The following is an 18,367-nucleotide window of genomic DNA, read 5'->3' on the forward strand; positions in this document are numbered from 1 at the left end:
TCTCGGGCACGGATCTTCCCTGACTTCTTGTTCTAAATTACATCGGTACCCCTGCGATAATGGACACGTCACACGTGCTCACGCGACCGTTGAGCCGTAGTGGCAGAACCGTAATACCAGGGAAGGAACAGGGGATCTTAATTGGATGGGATCTGGGATCACTTTTCGTTTGGATCCCACGGCCTGACACAACTTGTCGGCTGCTCCGCACTCCGAGATGCCTCCACGTGGATGCTATACTAATCTGACGTGTATTTCCCGTGACGTGGCACTCTTCCGTGCTCTTTTTAAGCTCCGCGTGTTCTCGCCTCTCCACTCGCTCGCACAGAAACGGTCGGATTCCGTCGAAAAGCTCTCGCGCTCGCTGTCGCTCTCTGCTTCTTTCCGTTGGAGAAGAAGACGTGGGAATCTCAAAGGAAAGCTGAGAGTTTTGGAGAAGAAGCGTGATACCGAGGCAGTTGAAATCGGAGGTGGTGGTGAGGTTGGTGCTGGAGGAGAATGGCGGACGGAGGGAACCGGAGACTGGTGGTGGAGGTGTGCAATGCGCGGAACCTGATGCCCAAGGATGGGCAAGGGACGGCCAGCGCCTACGTGATGGTGGACTTCGACGGGCAGCGGCGGCGGACCAAGACGCGGCTCCGGGACCTCAACCCCCAATGGGACGAGAAGCTCGAGTTCCTAGTGCACGACCCCGAGTCAATGGCCGCCGAGACCCTGGAGCTCAACGTCTACAACGACAAGAAGACCGGCAAGCGGAACACCTTCCTCGGGAAGGTCAAGATCTCCGGCACCAGCTTCGCCAAGGCCGGCTCTGAGGCCCTCATCTACTACCCCTTGGAGAAGAGGAGCGTCTTCTCCCAGGTGAAGGGTGAGCTCGGCCTCCGCGTGAGTTACATTGACGAGGCTCCTCCCCCGGCCGCCGATGAGGCTCCGGGTACCGAGGCCAAGCCAGAGGCTCCGCCGGTTGCCGAGGACAAGAAACCGGGGGCGGAAGAGGAGAAGAAGCCCGAGGAAGCAAAGAAAACGGATGAGGCAAAGAAGCCAGAGAAGACCAAAACAGACGAGAAGGCCGCCCCTGCTTCCAAGGACGAGGAGAAGAAGAAACAACCCGAGAAGACAAAGCCCACGGAGGCCGCTCCGGCCAGCACCGATGCCGGTAAACCCAAGGAGGACAAGCAGAAGGCACCACCGTTGCCAGCGCCGACGCCGCCGGCCACCCCGGCCAAGGACTCGCACCCATTGGGCCTCAGCGACCTCGAAATCCGCCCTTTCGCCGGCGAGCGCCCCTCCAGCTCGTACGACCTCGTGGACCGCGTGCCCTACCTCTTCGTCCGCGTCCTGAAGGCGAAGCATGGCGGCGCGGAAGACCGGCCCGTCTATGCGCAGGTGGTCATCGGCAGCCACAGCGTGCGCACCCGGATCGTCAGGTCAGCGGACTGGGACCAGGTCTTCGCGTTCCACAAGGAGAACCTCAACTCCACGGCCCTTGAGGTGTTCGTGCACGAGGAGAAGAAGGACGGAGACAAGCCCGCCGAAGACGTGAGCCTCGGCTCCGTCTGTTTTGACCTCCAGGAAATCCCGAAGCGGTCGCCGCCGGACTCCCCCCTGGCACCCCAATGGTATACCCTCGAGGCCTCCACGCCGGAACCAACGGCGGCACCGGGGAATGACGTCATGCTCGCCGTGTGGGTCGGGACGCAGGTCGACGAGGCGTTCCAGGAGGCGTGGCAATCGGATTCCGGCGGCCTCAACGTGCACACCCGCTCTAAGGCCTACCTCTCTCCCAAACTGTGGTACCTCCGGCTAACGGTGATCCAGACGCAGGACCTCCACCTCCCTCCCGCCCCTGACACCAAGTCGCCGCGATCGGGTGGCGCCACGGGACCTGAGATCCTCGTCAAGGGCCAGCTCTGCGGGCAGGTCTTCAGGACCGGCCGTGCCCCACTCGTCACCAGCTCCAGCTCGGCCAACCCGACCTGGAACGAGGACCTCGTCTTCGTCGCCGCCGAGCCGTTCGATCCCTTCCTGACCGTCGTCCTCGAGGATGCAACTGCCGGCCAGCCGGTTGGCCACACCAAGGTCCCGCTCTCCTCCATCCACCGCCGACTGGACGACCGCGCGGAACCGCCGGCCCGGTGGCTCAATCTTGCCGGCGATGACGAGGGCCGCCCGTACGTCGGCCGGCTTCACGTTCGCGTCTGCCTGGAGGGCGGCTACCACGTGCTGGACGAAGCCGCACACGTGGCCAGCGACGTCCGCGCCGCCTCCAAGCAGCTCTCCAAGCCCCCCGTCGGCCTGCTCGAGGTGGGCGTCCGCGGGGCCACCAACCTGGTTCCCATGAAGCCGGCGACGCAGGGCGGCGCAAGCGGGTCCACCGACGCCTACGTGGTGCTCAAATACGGGCCCAAGTGGGCGCGCACACGGACCATCCTCGACCAGTTCAATCCGCGGTGGAACGAGCAGTACGCGTGGGACGTGTTCGACCCCTGCACCGTCCTTACCATCGGCGTCTTCGACAACTCCCGCTTCCGACCGGCCGAGGCCGACGGGAGCGGCAGCAGTAAACCCCCGGTCAAGGATGCCCGTATCGGGAAGGTCCGCATCCGGCTCTCGACCCTGGACACGAACCGAGTCTACGTGAACTCGTATGCGCTGACCGCGGTCCAGCCGGCCGGGGCGAAGAAGATGGGCGAGATCGAGCTGGCGATCCGATTCAGCTGTCCGTCGTGGCTCAGCCTGCTGCAGACGTACGGCAGCCCGATGCTCCCGCGCATGCACTACGTCCGCCCGCTGGCCCCGGCGCAGCAGGACGCGCTGCGGCACACCGCGATGCGCCTCGTCGCCGCCCGGCTCTCTCGCTCCGAGCCCCCGCTCGGCCCCGAGGTGGTGCACCACATGCTCGACACAGACGCCCACACGTGGAGCGTGCGCCGGAGCCGGACCAACTGGGCGCGCGTGGTGGGCGGGCTCACTCGAGCGGCCGCGGCGGCGCGGTGGGTCCACGGGGTTCGCACCTGGTCGCACCCTCCGACCACGGCGCTAGTTCACGTGCTGCTGGCGGCCGCGGTGCTCTGCCCGCAGGTCATCCTCCCCACGGCGGCGCTCTACCTCTTCCTGGTGCTGGTGTGGCGGTACCGCGCCCGTCCGCGGGGGCCCGCCGGGATGGACCCCCGGCTGTCGCAGGTGGACGCGGTGGGGCCGGACGAGCTGGACGAGGAGTTCGACGTGTTCCCATCGTCGCGGCCGGCGGACTTGGTCCGGCTGCGGTACGACAGGCTGCGGGCGCTGGCGGGGCGGGCGCAAACGCTGCTGGGGGACGTGGCGGCACAAGGGGAGCGGGTGGAGGCCCTCCTCGGGTGGCGCGACCCGCGCGCCACCGGCATCTTCGCCGCCTTCTGCGTACTGTCGTCGATTGTGCTGTACGCGGTGCCGTTCCGGGTGCTCCTGCTGTTCGCCGGCTTCTACTACCTGCGCCACCCGAGGTTCCGCGGGGACATGCCGTCGGCCGGGTTCAACTTCTTCCGGCGCCTGCCGCCACTGTCGGACCGGATCCTCTAGAAGATCCAACAAGAAACGGATCCGGATCCATAGTTCCCACCCCCTATGATATGTGCTTGTGATTATTTTATTTATTTACCTCTCCATCTTCTAATGCCAGTATTAAATTAAATAAACCCATATCCTATATTTTATATTCCTTAGCAAGAAAGATAAGATGAATGTTTGGTACCGCTATCGACCGTTGAGGTGTAAAATGATGGAAATTATTATTATTATATTATTATTTGAATTTGTTGACCGTTGGTTGTTACATGGTGCATTGAATGGGCGCGCATGGGAATTCACAGCCATGTCGAGACATAATGGGGTTTGGTGAGGGGATGATGTGAAGTCCTTTGCTTAAAGATGACAACCCCATACCGATTAGGAATTCAAGGCAAATCAAGTTGGCATGTCTTCTTACTCTCTTTGTTCTACTAAAATCTAATACATACACTAAACCAAACAGTAAGCAAACCATCTTTCTTCTACCTTTCTACCACACTGCAGAAAAGAGCAGCATGAGACCTCCTCATGTGCCTTCTGAGCTCTGCAGGCAGAGAGCAGCAAGTAGATCATTAATTAGAAAATGAAACAGCCATATATTCCCTTGTCTGCTACTTTCAAGAAAGGTCAGTTCTGCCAGATGATGGCTCATTTAAGAGTATCATCCATTCTGCACAAGGTTTTCTTAGTCTTGTATTTTGATCTCAAAAGAAACTATACATAGTTCTTCTTCTTCTTTCTCATCCAATTGTGTGAATCAAGTGTCCAGCAATCTTAGCCAAAAAAGAATTTTGCTGCATTGAGAAGAAGCCACAGGTGGAATAAGTTCAGAGTATGCATATCATATCTTTAGCATCCATTTCCATCTCCAGATCCACAACAGACCAAGATTCCTGACATGATAAGTTAATTAACACAGACCAAGCTTATGCACCAAATCTTAGTTCCTCATCCTGGGTTGTCAAGTGCTGATGATATTGGGCTGGCCTCCTAGAGAAAATAATTAATCGGATTAGGCTAATTCAAGTTGATTTATTTTGTTCGAATAGCTTAAACAATGCGAGTCGATTAGCACTAATAAGTGATGAAAGATAATGGAAGACCTGGGATGATACTATTCCAGCTTTCTCTTCTTGCTTGTGTTTCTCCTGTGAATATTAGAAAGAAATGCCTAAAAGTTCAAAATGTTAGAGGAAACATCTGAAAAGAAAGTGATCAAGAGGAGATAAAGATGGATGTGATCAAGGTTGATCCTCAAAGTCCAAGTCAAGATTTTCCAGCAACAGTCTGTGTTTCTTGAGGTTCATATATCTGTAAAACTATTTGTCTTTCATATTCATCAGTCAATGGTGAAGATTGTGAGCATGTAGTTCAGTGTTGACTGGAAAAGAAGCTATTGTGATCTCATCATTTGTTTGGTGTTGACTAGAAAAGAAGCTTCTGGATAAGATAAGTTTTGTTTTCTCTGTAGATCATGTTGACCACTGGAGCTCTCTGTATTTGATAGCCTAGAAAAGTTGATCTGAGATAGGAGTTATGACATTTCAGTAACTAAAACTGAATATATTTGAACTACTTTCAAAAACAATTACAAAAATTCAATTAATTATCTCCAATTTGAGTTGAGAATTTCACATTCATTATCTCTAGCTAAAAAGATATTATTGCCCTGATTACTTCAAACAAAGGTGTGTAATGATCAGGTCAGGCAGCTCAGAGAACTACTATGAATTAAGCTAGATCTGATTCTTGTGCATGATCATAATTTTTGAAGGTATTTCTATTTGCAAAGATCCAGTCAAGTCTCATGGCATAGTTGATATGTAATTAATTGCAGGAAAATTGGAGAGTATAATTGGACATTGTGTTCTTGTTTGGAGCAGATCAAGTAGTCAACTCTAGGCAAAGAGATGTCAACATTCTGAAACAATCAAACTGCAACTCAGATAATATTAAAGCTGCAACCATTCAGACGAAAAAGGGGGAAAAAACCAAAACAGAATATTATTCTGCACAATGTGGACAAGTTTCTGAATCTAGAATCAGGGTGAAGATGGCCAATTAGAATTTGAGTTGTGTGGAAGAAACACAAAATAAAAGGTCTGCATGATGAGCACAAACCTGCAATGGTCTGAAAGTCCACATGGATATTAATCATTAGGAACAACAAGACTTCAGATATTGTATAATAGGAGCTTTCTTCTTGTTCTCCAATGGCATGTACAAGCAAGAGAAAAAGAAGTATCAATTTTGATAGGGGTAAAAAATTGATTTGACATAACGCCCGGATTTGACTAATACACCCCCACGTCGGACACCCTGTGCGGCACACTGCCCCAGAACGAGCATTAACAACGACACGACACGCACCCACACCCACCGTACCCGAACAACCTCCTCGGCTGACCCCTCGTGGCCGGCCGAGGCAGGCGAAGGCGCTGACTGACACCCCCCATACCCTACGGCAGCTCGGCCTTCCATGCGACGTCCACGACGACGACAGACGCCGTCAGAGGTACGACCCTGTCCCGGCAGGATGGCACATCAGGTAACATCAAACCCACTTATAAATACCCCCTGGCTCCCAACGGGCAGAGGGGCGATCTCACTCCAAAACCCCTCTCCGCCATCACTGACTGGATCGTCGGAGGGGTCGGGCCGAGCATCCGACCCGGCCTGTGTGCAGGTACTCGACCGCCGTTGAATCCACTTGGCGTTGCAGAACTTTCCAGCCAGATCCCCTGCATCAGCCACCGCAACATCCCAAGGGGAGCCACGTCTGATCCCAGCCATTTGGAGCCCGGAACCAGCCGCGTTGACCCCGAGGTCACGGCTAAAAAAGTTACTTACCGTAACAGATTGGCGCTAGAAGGAGGGTCTGTCCAAATGTCAGGCGATCAGCGAATCCGCCTCGGCGGATCCTCAAGTGCTGAGCTCCCCGTCTTAGGGGAGCGTCCCTCGCATGACGAAACCCACGACGAACGCCCCACAGCGGTATCAGAACGCTACTGACAACTGTTCAACGACCCAGGCTTGTCGCCCCCCGGCGGTGCACCCGCCGACCCGTCGCAAGTGTCACCCGAGGCCTTTCATGGCCTCGCCCACCAGGTCCGAGCTTTGACAAGCATGGTGCAGACTATCGCCTCCCAGCGAACTCCTCCGCATGCGACACGAACTCCACAGTAGCGAGAGACTCCTGCCCGGACCCACGTACCACTCCCAGAGCTTCCTAGCTCACCTCGAAACCCCACAGCTCGGCCCGGGAGCCGGGAAGCGGAAGACACGGCGAGCCGTCCCGAGCCCGAGGCCCCGACCGCCGATTCGGCAAGTGCCCTACGGGCTCAGCTGCGCCTCGTCAGTCAAAGGCTTGACGAGGTACAACAGGAAGTTCGTAAGTCAAAGGGAGAGCTCGGAGTGGACGGACACCAAGGATCTCCGTTCACCCCCGAGATACAAGATCAGGCGATCCCGCCGCACTTCCGCCTCCCTTCGCTGGACGCGTATGATGGCGCCGCCGACCCAGCGGACCACGTGGCCGCTTTTCGCGCCCAGATGGCGCTATTCGGGACTTCAGACGCCCTGATGTGCAGGGTGTTCCCAACGACTCTGCGGGGACCAGCCCGCACATGGTACAGCGGCCTGAAGCCAGGGACCATCGCCTCCTTCGATCAGCTCACCAAGGATTTCGAGCTTAACTTCCTGGCGTACGCCTGACCAAAGCCGTCCATGGCGTTGCTCCTAGGGCTCAACCAGAAGGAGGATGAGCTCCTCTCCCATTTTGTGAACCGATTCACGACACAAATCCGTGGATTGTCGGATGCTCACCCCTCTCTCTTGATGCAGGCCTTCATGACTGGCCTGCGGCCCTCCAGGTTCTTCTGGTCGCTCGTGGAGCGGCCCCCCGCCGTGGTCCCCGAGATGCTCCAACGTGCCAGTCAGTTTATCGCCGCGGAAACCTGGATGGCTGGAAAGCGGGAGGAGCACAAAAAGGCCAAGTCAGAGCTGCCCCGACAGCAGCAACCTGTCGCCTCCCGGCGAAAGTTGGACAGACCTGACCCAAGGCCTCCTCTTCCCGCCTTGAATTCTTCCCGGACTGAAATATTCCTACACGAGAGGGGAAAGGGGCTGCTCAGGGACCCTCACCCGATGAGGAACCCGCGGGAGCTCACAGACCGTTCAAAGTATTACCGATTACATCGACAACACGGGCACGACACTGAGCAGTGCTACGAGTTGAAGAGACAAATCGAGGAGCTCATCCTCAGAGGTCATCTCGGCCAGTACCTCCGGCTGAACAAAGAGCAGTCGCCTCGCCCAGAGGGCCCCGTTGAGCGACACATTGATGTGATAGCCGGGGGCCCCGCATCCGAAGGAGGTTCCATGTCGGGCAGGAAGGCATACGCCCGGGCAGCTCCCGACGAAGCCTCGGGACACGAGCCCGAGCCCGAGATCACCTTCCCAACCGGAGCTGCCGAGCGACCCGACCACGACGACGCCTTGGTGATATCGGCCAGGGTAGCCAACGCGCAAATGAGGAGGATCATGGTCGACACGGGGAGCTCGGCCGACATACTCTACCTCGATGCCTTCCAGAAGCTGGGCTGGGCTAGGGAAAATCTAAGCCCAATGTGCTCGGCGCTCACCGGTTTCACGGGATATTCAATATCGCCCCTCGGGGCTATTACTTTGCCCTTGACCTTGGGGACCCCGCCAAGGTTGAAGACGGTGATGACCACCTTCCTGGTGGTCGACCTCCCCACTGCTTACAATGTCATACTGGGTCGGCCGACCCTCAATAAGGACAGAGCCGTCGTCTCAACCTACTACCAGACCATCAAGTTCCCAACCCGTACTGGAGTTGGGGAAGTCACAGGAAGCACCCGAGAGTCTAGGCGGTGCTACCTCACCTCCGTTATGTTGGGAAAGAGAGCCAGGACCGAGTCGTCCCTGGAAGATCCGCGGGAAGCGAAAAAACTGGCTCCTCATCCCGAGCCGAAGGGATCCACCGCGGATGTTCCTTTGCGGGAAGCCTGGCTGGACCAGACGGTCAAGATCGGATCAGAGCTACCCGAGCGGGAACGGGAGCAGCTTGTCGGTCTCCTACGGAAAAATGCCAACATCTTCGCCTGGTCCCCATCGGACATGACGGGTGTTAGCCCCGAGGTCGCTGAACATCATCTCAACATCCCACCTAACGCTCGACCAGTGAAGCAAAAGCCCCGGCGCCAGGCCCCAGACCGACAACGCGCCATACAAGAAGAGGTGGACCGACTCTTGGCCGCGGGCTTCATAGAAGAAGCCAAATATCCTAAATGGCTGTCAAATGTAGTCCTCGTGAAAAAACACAATGGAAGCTGGAGGATGTGCGTTGATTATACCAGCCTCAACAATGCATGCCCTAAAGACTGCTACCCCCTCCCAAAGATCAACCAGCTGGTCGACGCGATGGCCGGCCATGCGCGACTTTCTTTTATGGACGCCTACTCAGGGTATAACCAGATCAGGATGGCGCCCGAAGACAGAGAGCACATGGCCTTTCTCACCGGTCAAGGGGTGTACTTCTACAAGGTCATGTCGTTCGGGCTAAAAAATGCTGGAGCCACATACCAGAGGACGGTAAACAAGATGTTCGCCCATCAGATCGGGAGGAACATGGAAGTCTACGTGGACGACATGATTGTGAAAAGCCGAGAGGCCGGAATGCACCTTGCCGACCTGGCCGAGGCCTTCGCCACGCTGCGCAAGTTCGACATGCGGCTCAACCCCACAAAGTGCGCTTTCGGCGTCACCTCCGGGAAGTTTCTAGGGTTCATTGTACACCAGAGAGGAATCGACGCCGACCCGGAGAAGGTTCGGGCAATAATCAATATGCAGCCCCCCCGGACGATTAAAGACCTGCAGCGACTTAACGGCAGACTGGTCGCTCTGTCTCGCTTCCTCGCCCGATCAGGCGATCGCTGCCTCTCATTCTTCAAGGTGCTTAAAAACCCGAAGAACTTCCAGTGGACGTCAGAATGTGAGTAGGCTTTCAAACAGATGAAGCAGCACCTGGCCAGCCTTCCCCGGCTCGCCTCCGTCTCCCCCGGAGAGAAGCTAGCCCTCTACTTGGCGGCCTCCCCGCATGCAGTCAGCTCTGTCCTGGTCAAGGAAAGCCCCGGCCAACAGCTCCCGATCTACTACGTTAGCCACGTCCTGAGTGGACTTGAGAAGCGTTACCCGCCGATAGAGAAACTCGCGCTTGCCCTGGTGCTCTCGGCTCGGAAGTTGCGCCCCTACTTCCAGGCGCACCCGGTGGAAGTCGTCACCGACCAACCCCTCCGACAGGTCTTAACAAAATTCGATGTTGCAGGACGGCTCCTCAAATGGGCGGTGGAGCTCGGCGAACACGACATAAGATACCTGCCCAGGACCGCCATCAAGGCCCAGGCGATAGCCGACTTCATTGCGGAGCTGACTCAAACGGAAGATGTAAATCTCGAGCAGGCTCCCGAGGCTTGGACCCTACACGTCGACGGCTCGGCCAACTCAAGGGGCGCCGGCGCGGGGCTGGTTCTCCTCACCCCCGACGGACGCTCGTTTGAGCGCTCCCTCCGCTTCCGGTTTAAAGCCACCAACAATGAGGCGGAGTATGAGACGCTCCTGGCGGGACTAAGGCTGGCCCTCGAGATGTAGATGGACGCGATACACGTCCACACTGACTCGCAACTTGTGGCCGAGCAGCTCAACGGCGGGTACGAAGCTAGGGACACAAACATGGCGAAATACCTAGCCCGTGTAAGGGACCTAACTGCCAAGTTCCATTACTTTACGCTGTCTAATGTTCCGAGGGAGGAAAACGAGCGAGCCGACGCACTGGCCAAGCTGGCGTTGAGACCAACCCCTGAAGCAAGGACGGAGGTTGAGGAGCTCCCTGCCTGCACCATCGAAATAGCAACTACGGCCCCGAGCAGCACGCCGATCACGTGGGTGCAAGAGCTACTGCGCTTCAAGAGGGATGGAACCCTTCCCCTCGACGAAGGCGCGGCTCGGCGCCTGCGTCGCACGCATGCGTGGTACACCGAGGAGTGTGGCCGCCTCTACAAACGGTCCTTCACCTATCCCCTCCTACAATGCTTGGAGCCTGACGAAGCCCGGACGGTCCTAACCGAAACCCACGAGGGGTCTGCGACGAGCACATCGGCGGGCGAACCTTGGCGCACAAAATACTCCGCCAAGGCTACTATTAACCGACCATGTGCCGGGACGCGAAAGCTTACGTACAGCGGTGCAGATCGTGCCAGCAACACGCCCGCGCACCCCGACAGCCCGCGGTCCCGCTCAACCCCATCGACTGCGCATGGCCATTCGCACAGTGGGGGCTGGACCTCCTCGGCCCCTTCCCACCGGCTTCTGGACAGCGGAAGTACATAATTGTAGGAGTAGACTACTTCACAAAGTGGGTCGAGGCCGAGCCACTGGCGACGATCACGGAACAGCAAATGGAGAAATTCGTGTGGAAGAACCTGGTAACTCGGTTCGGGTTGCCCAAGGCCATCATAACCGACAACGGACCTCAGTTCGCCGGCACAAGGTTCCGGGAATTCTGCGCCGGTCATGGCATTCAACTGAGGTTCAGTTCGATAGCCCACCCTCAGACGAACGGGTTGGCCGAGGTAACCAACCGATCCATCTTGGATGGCCTCAGAAGAAGAGTGTCTGCGGCCTGATCGACCTGGACGGACGAGCTCCCCAGTGTGCTGTGGTCGCTGCGCACCACTCCCAAGACTGCGACCGGAGAATCCCCGTACAGCTTGACGTTCGGAACCGAGGCCGTCTTACCGCCCGAGATGGCTGTCACCACGCTTCGGACAAGGAGCTACGACGAGGAAGCCTCGAACTAGGGATTTCGCGCCAGCCTCGACGTGCTCGAGGAGCGACGCGCCGACGCGCACCTAAAGGCCCTCTCTCACCAGAGAGTCGTCGTAAGGATCTACAATAGAAAGGTACGACTTCGACCGATCAGGTTGGGCGATCTAGTCCTACGAAGGGCCGAGGTCAGTGACCCGACCCGAACGAGGGGGAAGCTGGCCCCCAAGTGGGAGGGACCTTATCGGGTCACCAGGGTGGTCCGACCGGGTACCTATCGTCTCATAGCGATGGACAGTTCCTCCTTACCGAGAACATGGAACGTCCGGAACCTTAAAAAGTTCTTTGTCTGAGGTCAATACCCATGGTTTCTCTTCCAAGTCGAAGCTTTGTAATTTTTGAAGCTTAAAGACATGCTGGGAAAAGAGCTCTTTATTTCTGAAGCATGGAATTACAAGACTCGACTGCGACAGGACTCGAAGATTACAAAAGAAGGTTACAGGACTCGATAACAGCTCAGCCGAGCTGACCTCAAGACTATCCTAATCGTCGGAACCCTCGACGCCATCGTCGAAAGGAACTTCCTCCGGCATATCCACATCCAAGTCCTCGGGGTGCGAGACAAACGGATCCACCTCGACCTCCAGCCCGGGATGGCGCGTCTGGAACCGGCCCAGGGCAATCCGGTACCCATACTCGTAGGTGACCTGCCCCGACCGAACCAGCCCGAGCTGGAAGCCTGAGGATCGCATATAAGCTTCAATTATTTCCTTCTCCTTCTCTGGCCGCCGCTCCCGCTCGGCCGCTAGAGCTTCCGAGGCCCCCTTCGCATCGGTCAGGGCACCCTCCAACCGCTGGGTCAGGGCGGCCGCCTCCCCTTGGACCAGGCAAGTCTCGGACTGCGCCTCCCCTAGGAGCCCTCGGAGATTGTCCTTCTCCTCCTCAGCCGTCTTCGCCTCGGACCTCAGGCGAAGGACCTCAGCCTCCAATGCCGACATGCGTTGGTCGGTCGCCCCTGCCTCAGTCCGGAGGCGCGTCACCTCTGCTTCGAGCTCCGAGGAGCGCTGCTCGGCAGCCGCGACCGCCTCCGGAGCCGCCCCTGCGCGAACCTCCTCGAGCTGCCTGCGTAACTCGGCGTTGCGGTCGCACAAAATGCCCAGGGCCCGACCAGCGTCACGAACGCGATCTGCCAACGCCATCGCGTAGTGCTGGCCCTGCAAAAGGAAAGTCAGAACAACCCTCGCTCGTACCATAGGTCGGAAACCAACAGCGGAACACTTACCCACAGCAGCGACTTCACGGATCTACCGAGCAGGACATCCGATGGCAAATTATATATCTCGCGAGCCAGGTCGGGGTGCAGCCCTCCTCAGATGAACACGGCTGCGGTCTCCCCATCGGCCCACACCCGGGTCCCGCGAGTTAGCCCCCCCCCCAGCGGGCTACCAACCAGTCAGAAGGTTGGCCTTCTGAAAGCTCGCCCATCAGGCGCGCTTGGTAGGAATCATTCGGCGGCCCCGCGGGCAAACGACACAAGTCCCGGATCGAAGGCTCCCGAGGCGCCTTCCCCGCCACCTCATTGCTCGGGCCGGCCTCGCCCCCCTCGCCTGTCGTGCCAGCCCGACTCTGCCGCCCCTACGCTCTCCTGAGCCCTTGGGGGAGTCGGTTTCTTCGAAGCAGCGACCTTGGCCTTCTTTCGAGGGCGGACGACCTCGAGCTCCACCGGCGCCTCTCTGGTGCCGACGCCCGGGCCGACCTGGTGCCGTGGAGATGCGGCAGACGGGACGCGTCCTCCACGTACTACAGCGAGGTTCACCATCTCTACACAAGCATATCAACCTCGGTTAGCATCCCAAAGGAGAAAAATAAAACTGGAAGGCCTACCGCCACCTTCTCAAGGCATACCTCGAGGTACCGGGCTCAAGCCCGCCTCGACCAGCCATGCCTCGGTCATCTTTCGGATGACTCTAGAGGACGGGAGGATCTCCTTCAATCTTCGAAGGGCTCGGAGCTCCCCCTCATTCAAGGCTGGGGCAGTATTATCGACTGCGCGCGCCGCCCACCGGAGCCCGAAGCTCCAACTCTCCGGATGGCAAATATAGAAGAAGCGCTCCTTCCACCCCTTGTTGCTGGAAGGAGCCCCGCTGACCCGGAAACCCAATCGGGCGGACAAGTAATAGCCCCCCGACCCCCTAGACAGACGAAAACAGGAGAGGAAAAGAGACCGGCTCGGGGTGACCTCAGCATAGTAGCATTCCCCGAGGAACGCCACCAGATAGCGCCAAGAATTCAGCGCCATCTGAGAAGGAGAGATGCGTCACCATGCGACGCAGGAAGTTATGATGGGGTGGAACGGAAGGCGTAGCCCGGCCTCGAAGGCATCCACGGTTAGGGCAAAGCCCTTAGGTATGGGGTCATATGCCCGCTGCCCCGGCTCAGGGGCAATGAGCGTGAACTCCGTCGGGATACCGTAACGATCCCAAAGGAGGCCGAGCGACGACTCGCTCACGGTGGAGTCGAGGTCGTGCGGCCACATCAGCGATTCAAGGGCTTTGGTGGCCCTTTCCTCGGACGACTAGCTGGAGCTCGCCAACGCCACCTCCTCGCCGACGGCCCCGGAAAGAGGAGGCGAAGAAGGAGAAAACGAAGGAGGGGAAGCCATCCTTGCCGAGCTCTTGGGAAGGTGGGGCGGCTGAATAGTGCTAGGCTAAATCACCCAAAGAGGGGGTCGAAGCGGATGCAGGTACCAAGAAGTGAAACAGACCAACGGAGCGCTACTTATAGCCGGTTTCCCGCCGAAACGGCGGCCTTTCCTCTCCTGAGGTGCGCTGCGAAGACGCAAACGTCGCATCGCCATAACTACGGCTGGCGCGACATTTAATCATAGCGCGGTGCAAAGTACGGGGTCCCTAATCATGTCAACCTCGGAAACCAGCGACGCCCAAAAGGGGTGGCCCTTTGATCTTCCCTAGGGAAAAAGCAACCTAGCCGCCCGCGCCCGCGCAACGGTCAAACGGCCAAACACTGATCAAGAACCAAGTACCACCTCGGTCGCAGTCTACCTGCACCGAGCACCTCGGCCGATCTCTGCCGAGACCCCCCTCGGCGCGGCCCGACCGCCTGCCGTGTTCCTCGACCGAGTGGTGCCCGAGGCCGCGTCCTCGCGTCCTGCCCGCCTGATCGTGCTACTCGGTCGCATTACCCCTCGCGACCACACCTGCGCGGTCACCCCGCCTGCGTCGTGTTCCTTGGCTCCATGTTCCCGAGACAGACCAGTGCCGCCAGAACGCCCGCGTCATGCCCCTCGGCTCCATAAACCCCAAGACACGTCTGCGCGGCCATCCAGCCCGCGCCGAACTCCACCGCCCCATCCACCTGCTCCTCTTCCCTCGGCGCAGCCTACCTGCACCGAGCACCTCGGTCGATCTCTGCCGAGACCCCCCTCGGCGCGACCCGACCGCCTGCCGTGTTCCTCGGCCGAGTGGTGCCCGAGGCCGCGTCCTCGCGTCCTGCCCGCCTGATCGTGCTACTCGGTCGCATGGCCCTCGCGACCACACCTGCGCGGTCACCCCGCCTGCGTCGTGTTCCTTGGCTTCATGTTCCCGAGATAGACCAGTGCTGCCAGAACGCCCGCGTCATGCCCCTCGGCTCCATAAACCCCGAGACACGTCTGCGTGGCCAACCAGCCCGCGTCGAACTCCACCGCCCCATCCACTTGCTCCTCGTCCCTCGGCGCAGCCTACCTGCACCGAGCACCTCGGCCGATCTCTGTCGAGACCCCCCTCAGCGCGGCCCGACCGCCTGTCGTGTTCCTCGGCCGAGTGGTGCCCGAGGCCGCGTCCTCGCGTCCTGCCCGTCTGATCGTGCTACTCGGTCGCATGGCCCTCGCGACCACACCTACGCGGTCACCCCGCTTGCGTCGTGTTTCTTGGCTTCATGTTCCCGAGACAGACCATTGCCGCCAGAACGCCCGTGTCATGCCCCTCGGCTCCATAAACCCCGAGATCACACCTGCGCGGTCACCCCGCCTGCATTGTGCTCCTCGGCCCTCGGCTTTACGCCTCCTGAGATCACACCTGCGCGGTCACCCGCCTGCGTTGTGCTCCTCGGCCCTCGGCTTTACGCCTCCCGAGATCACACATGCGCGGTCACCCCGCCTGCGTTGTGCTCCTCGGCCCTCGGCTTTACGCCTCCCGGGATCACACCTGCGCGGTCACCCCGCCTGCGTTGTGCTCCTCGGCCCTCAGCTTTGCTAGTCATAGGTGCCCAACAAGCCAATCACGTGAGTGATGGCACGTGTGACTTGATACAGAATCTTTTTGCTTATTATATTTTGGCGTATATCACTTTATAACTATTGCATAAATGCATATATATATATATATATATATATATATATATATATATATATATATATATATATATATATATATATATATATTGTGATGTCCTTGGATTTGTGCAATGGGAATCGGATCGTGATGAGATCACGATAATGAGATCGATTCACCTTTAAACACATATCCTAAATAATCCCGGTCATAGGTTACTCGAGAGGGACATCGTGATAACCGGATAGACTAGTGTGCTGTATACCTGTCCATATGATGGATGCAGCTGGTCTCATAGCTGATCGTGTAGGGACACTAGGGATACAGTACAGGTGCTCATTGGAGAATGAGTTCACTGTTTGATCCGCTTACGGAATGCTGAATGGTTGATGATGCCTTATTGTCAGACAGCGATTCCGTAGTCCTAGTGGTGTATCTGGTCCTTAGACTTGAGACATTAAGGATGTCCTGTATGAGTGCTCCACTCTTTGATACCAAACTTATAGGTTTGGCTGTCCCCAGATCTAGTACAGCTGGTCATTGGGAGTGGTAGTCGACCTTACGAGGGCTATTGAGTGTCAATAGAGGATCATCCACTCTCGGCGTCATGAGAGGAATATCCTATGTGTTCTTGCTCAGACAAATCCTTGGCCAGGGTCATTCGGGTTGAGAGAGAAAGAGTTCTCCGGGAGAATCCGATTAGAGCGAGACTCGAGTAGAAACCGTATGGGTCTGACAACACCATGCTCGATATACGGTCTCTGGGATATTAGATGGACGAGGGACTATAGGTACATGGTAACTGAGGACAGACAGGTCCAATGGATTGGATTCCCCTGTATCGTCTGGGGACTACGGCGTAGTGGCCTAGTACGTCCGTAGTCGATGAGTCGAGTGAATTATTACAGAGATAATAATTCACTCAGTCAGAAGGAGTTCTGACAGGTATGACTCACGGCCAGCTCGATATTGGGCCTAGAGGGTCACACATATATGGCAGGCATTGCGATGAGTAGAGGTTCGGATATGAGATATCCGACGGAGCCCTTGTCTTATTGGATGCAGATCCAATACCCACTAGGGAAGGACCCATTAGGGTTTGACACGGGATCTCTATAAATAGGAGGGATTCACAGCCTCATAGGCTAGAGTCTTTGCTTGCCTTTCCTATTCTCCTCTCCCTCTCCACCTTAGAGCAGGCCTGGAGTTTTGAGGAGCGTCGTCGCAACCCTGCTGTGTGGATCACCGCTAGAGAGGACGCTTGACCTCCTTTACCCTCTCCTAAGGATCTGCAAGGAAACAGGGATATACGATCTCCCTAGGTAACACAATCTCTATACGCAGTTTTGTGTTTTGCGGATTTTTGCGCACCAATCTTCGCACGACGACGAACATCTTTTTGGGAATCGGGGATTTTGTTTTCTTGTTCTTCCACTGCGCATATGATGTCGCCCCCCAATGATTTCCCAACAGGCTTTACGCCTCCCGGGATCACACCTGCGCGGTCACCCCGCCTGCGTTGTGCTCCTCGGCCCTCGGCTTTACGCCTCCTGGGATCACACCTGCGCGGTCACCCCGCCCGCGTTGTGCTCCTCGGTCCTCATCAGTTCCTTTGCCCCCGAGTCCAATCCTACTCGGCCCCCTGAATAAATCGCGCGCCTCGGCCTTGTACTGCTCGAGATGCGTTCGCGCGACCGATCCGTCTGCATCGTGCCCCTCAGACCCACCTGAACAGCCCGCTTGAAGCAGGAAGCTACGTATCGGACTCCCCACATGCAAAGCCGATGCATGGCTCCTTTCGGGTGGGGCATATGATAGGGGTAAAAAACTGATTTGACATAACGCCCCGGATTTGACGTAATACACCCCCACGTCGGACACCCTATGCGGCACACTACCCCAGAACGAGCATTAACAACGACACGACACGCACCCACACCCACCGTACCCGAACAACCTCCTCGACTGACCCCTCGTGGCCGGCCGAGGCAGGCGAAGGCGCTGACTGACACCCCCCATACCCTGCGGCAGCTCGGCCTTCCACGCGACGTCCACGACGACGACAGACGCCGTCAGAGGTACGACCCTGCCCTGGCAGGATGACACATCAGGTAACATCAAACCCACTTATAAATACCCCTTGGCTCCCAATGGGCAGAGGGGCGATCTCACTCCAAAACCCCTCTCCGCCATCACTGACTGGATCGTCGGAGGGGTCGGGCCGAGCATCCGACCCGGCCTGTGTGCAGGTACTCAACCGCCGTTGAATCCACTTGGCGTTGCAGAACTTTCCAGCCAGATCTCCTGCATCAGCCACCGCAACATCCCAAGGGGAGCCACGTCTGATCCCAGCCATTTGGAGCCCGGAACCAGCCGCGTTGACCCCGAGGTCACGGCTAAAAAAGTTACTTACCGTAACAAGTTTGTCATACATATCTTTTAGAATTCACTCTCTCAATTGCCATTTGACTTCCTTTCACAGTGACTCAGAACCAGTTCCTGAGGAGAAAATGAAGGTCTCTGTGGGCCTGGAGAAGCTGAAATCAGCAACCATTTGAGTATTCATGTGAAAGATTGATGCAACTTGGAAGTACCAATTTCACTAGTTATCACCAACAAGAACAAGCCGCAGCTCTAAACTGATG

At 57.3% G+C, this 18,367-nt stretch overlaps 1 protein-coding gene across 1 annotated transcript; it reads left to right on the top strand.

Moving 5' to 3' along the window:
- The first annotated feature begins 331 nt into the window (after positions 1-331).
- Positions 332-3,795, top strand: LOC135625911 (multiple C2 domain and transmembrane region protein 14-like). Its single transcript, XM_065131046.1, has one exon. The coding sequence runs from the start codon at positions 499-501 to the stop codon at positions 3,556-3,558; it is 3,060 nt and encodes a 1,019-aa protein (XP_064987118.1). The 5' UTR covers positions 332-498; the 3' UTR covers positions 3,559-3,795.
- The last annotated feature ends 14,572 nt before the right edge of the window (positions 3,796-18,367 follow it).

The sequence above is a fragment of the Musa acuminata genome, chromosome BXJ2-10 (genome assembly GCF_036884655.1).
Source record: "Musa acuminata AAA Group cultivar baxijiao chromosome BXJ2-10, Cavendish_Baxijiao_AAA, whole genome shotgun sequence".
NCBI lineage: Eukaryota > Viridiplantae > Streptophyta > Magnoliopsida > Zingiberales > Musaceae > Musa > Musa acuminata.

What these genes read in the sequence shown, in the direction of transcription:
- LOC135625911 (XM_065131046.1), top strand. Translation starts at nt 499, where the DNA reads ATGGCGGACGGAGGGAACCGGAGACTGGTGGTGGAGGTGTGCAATGCG.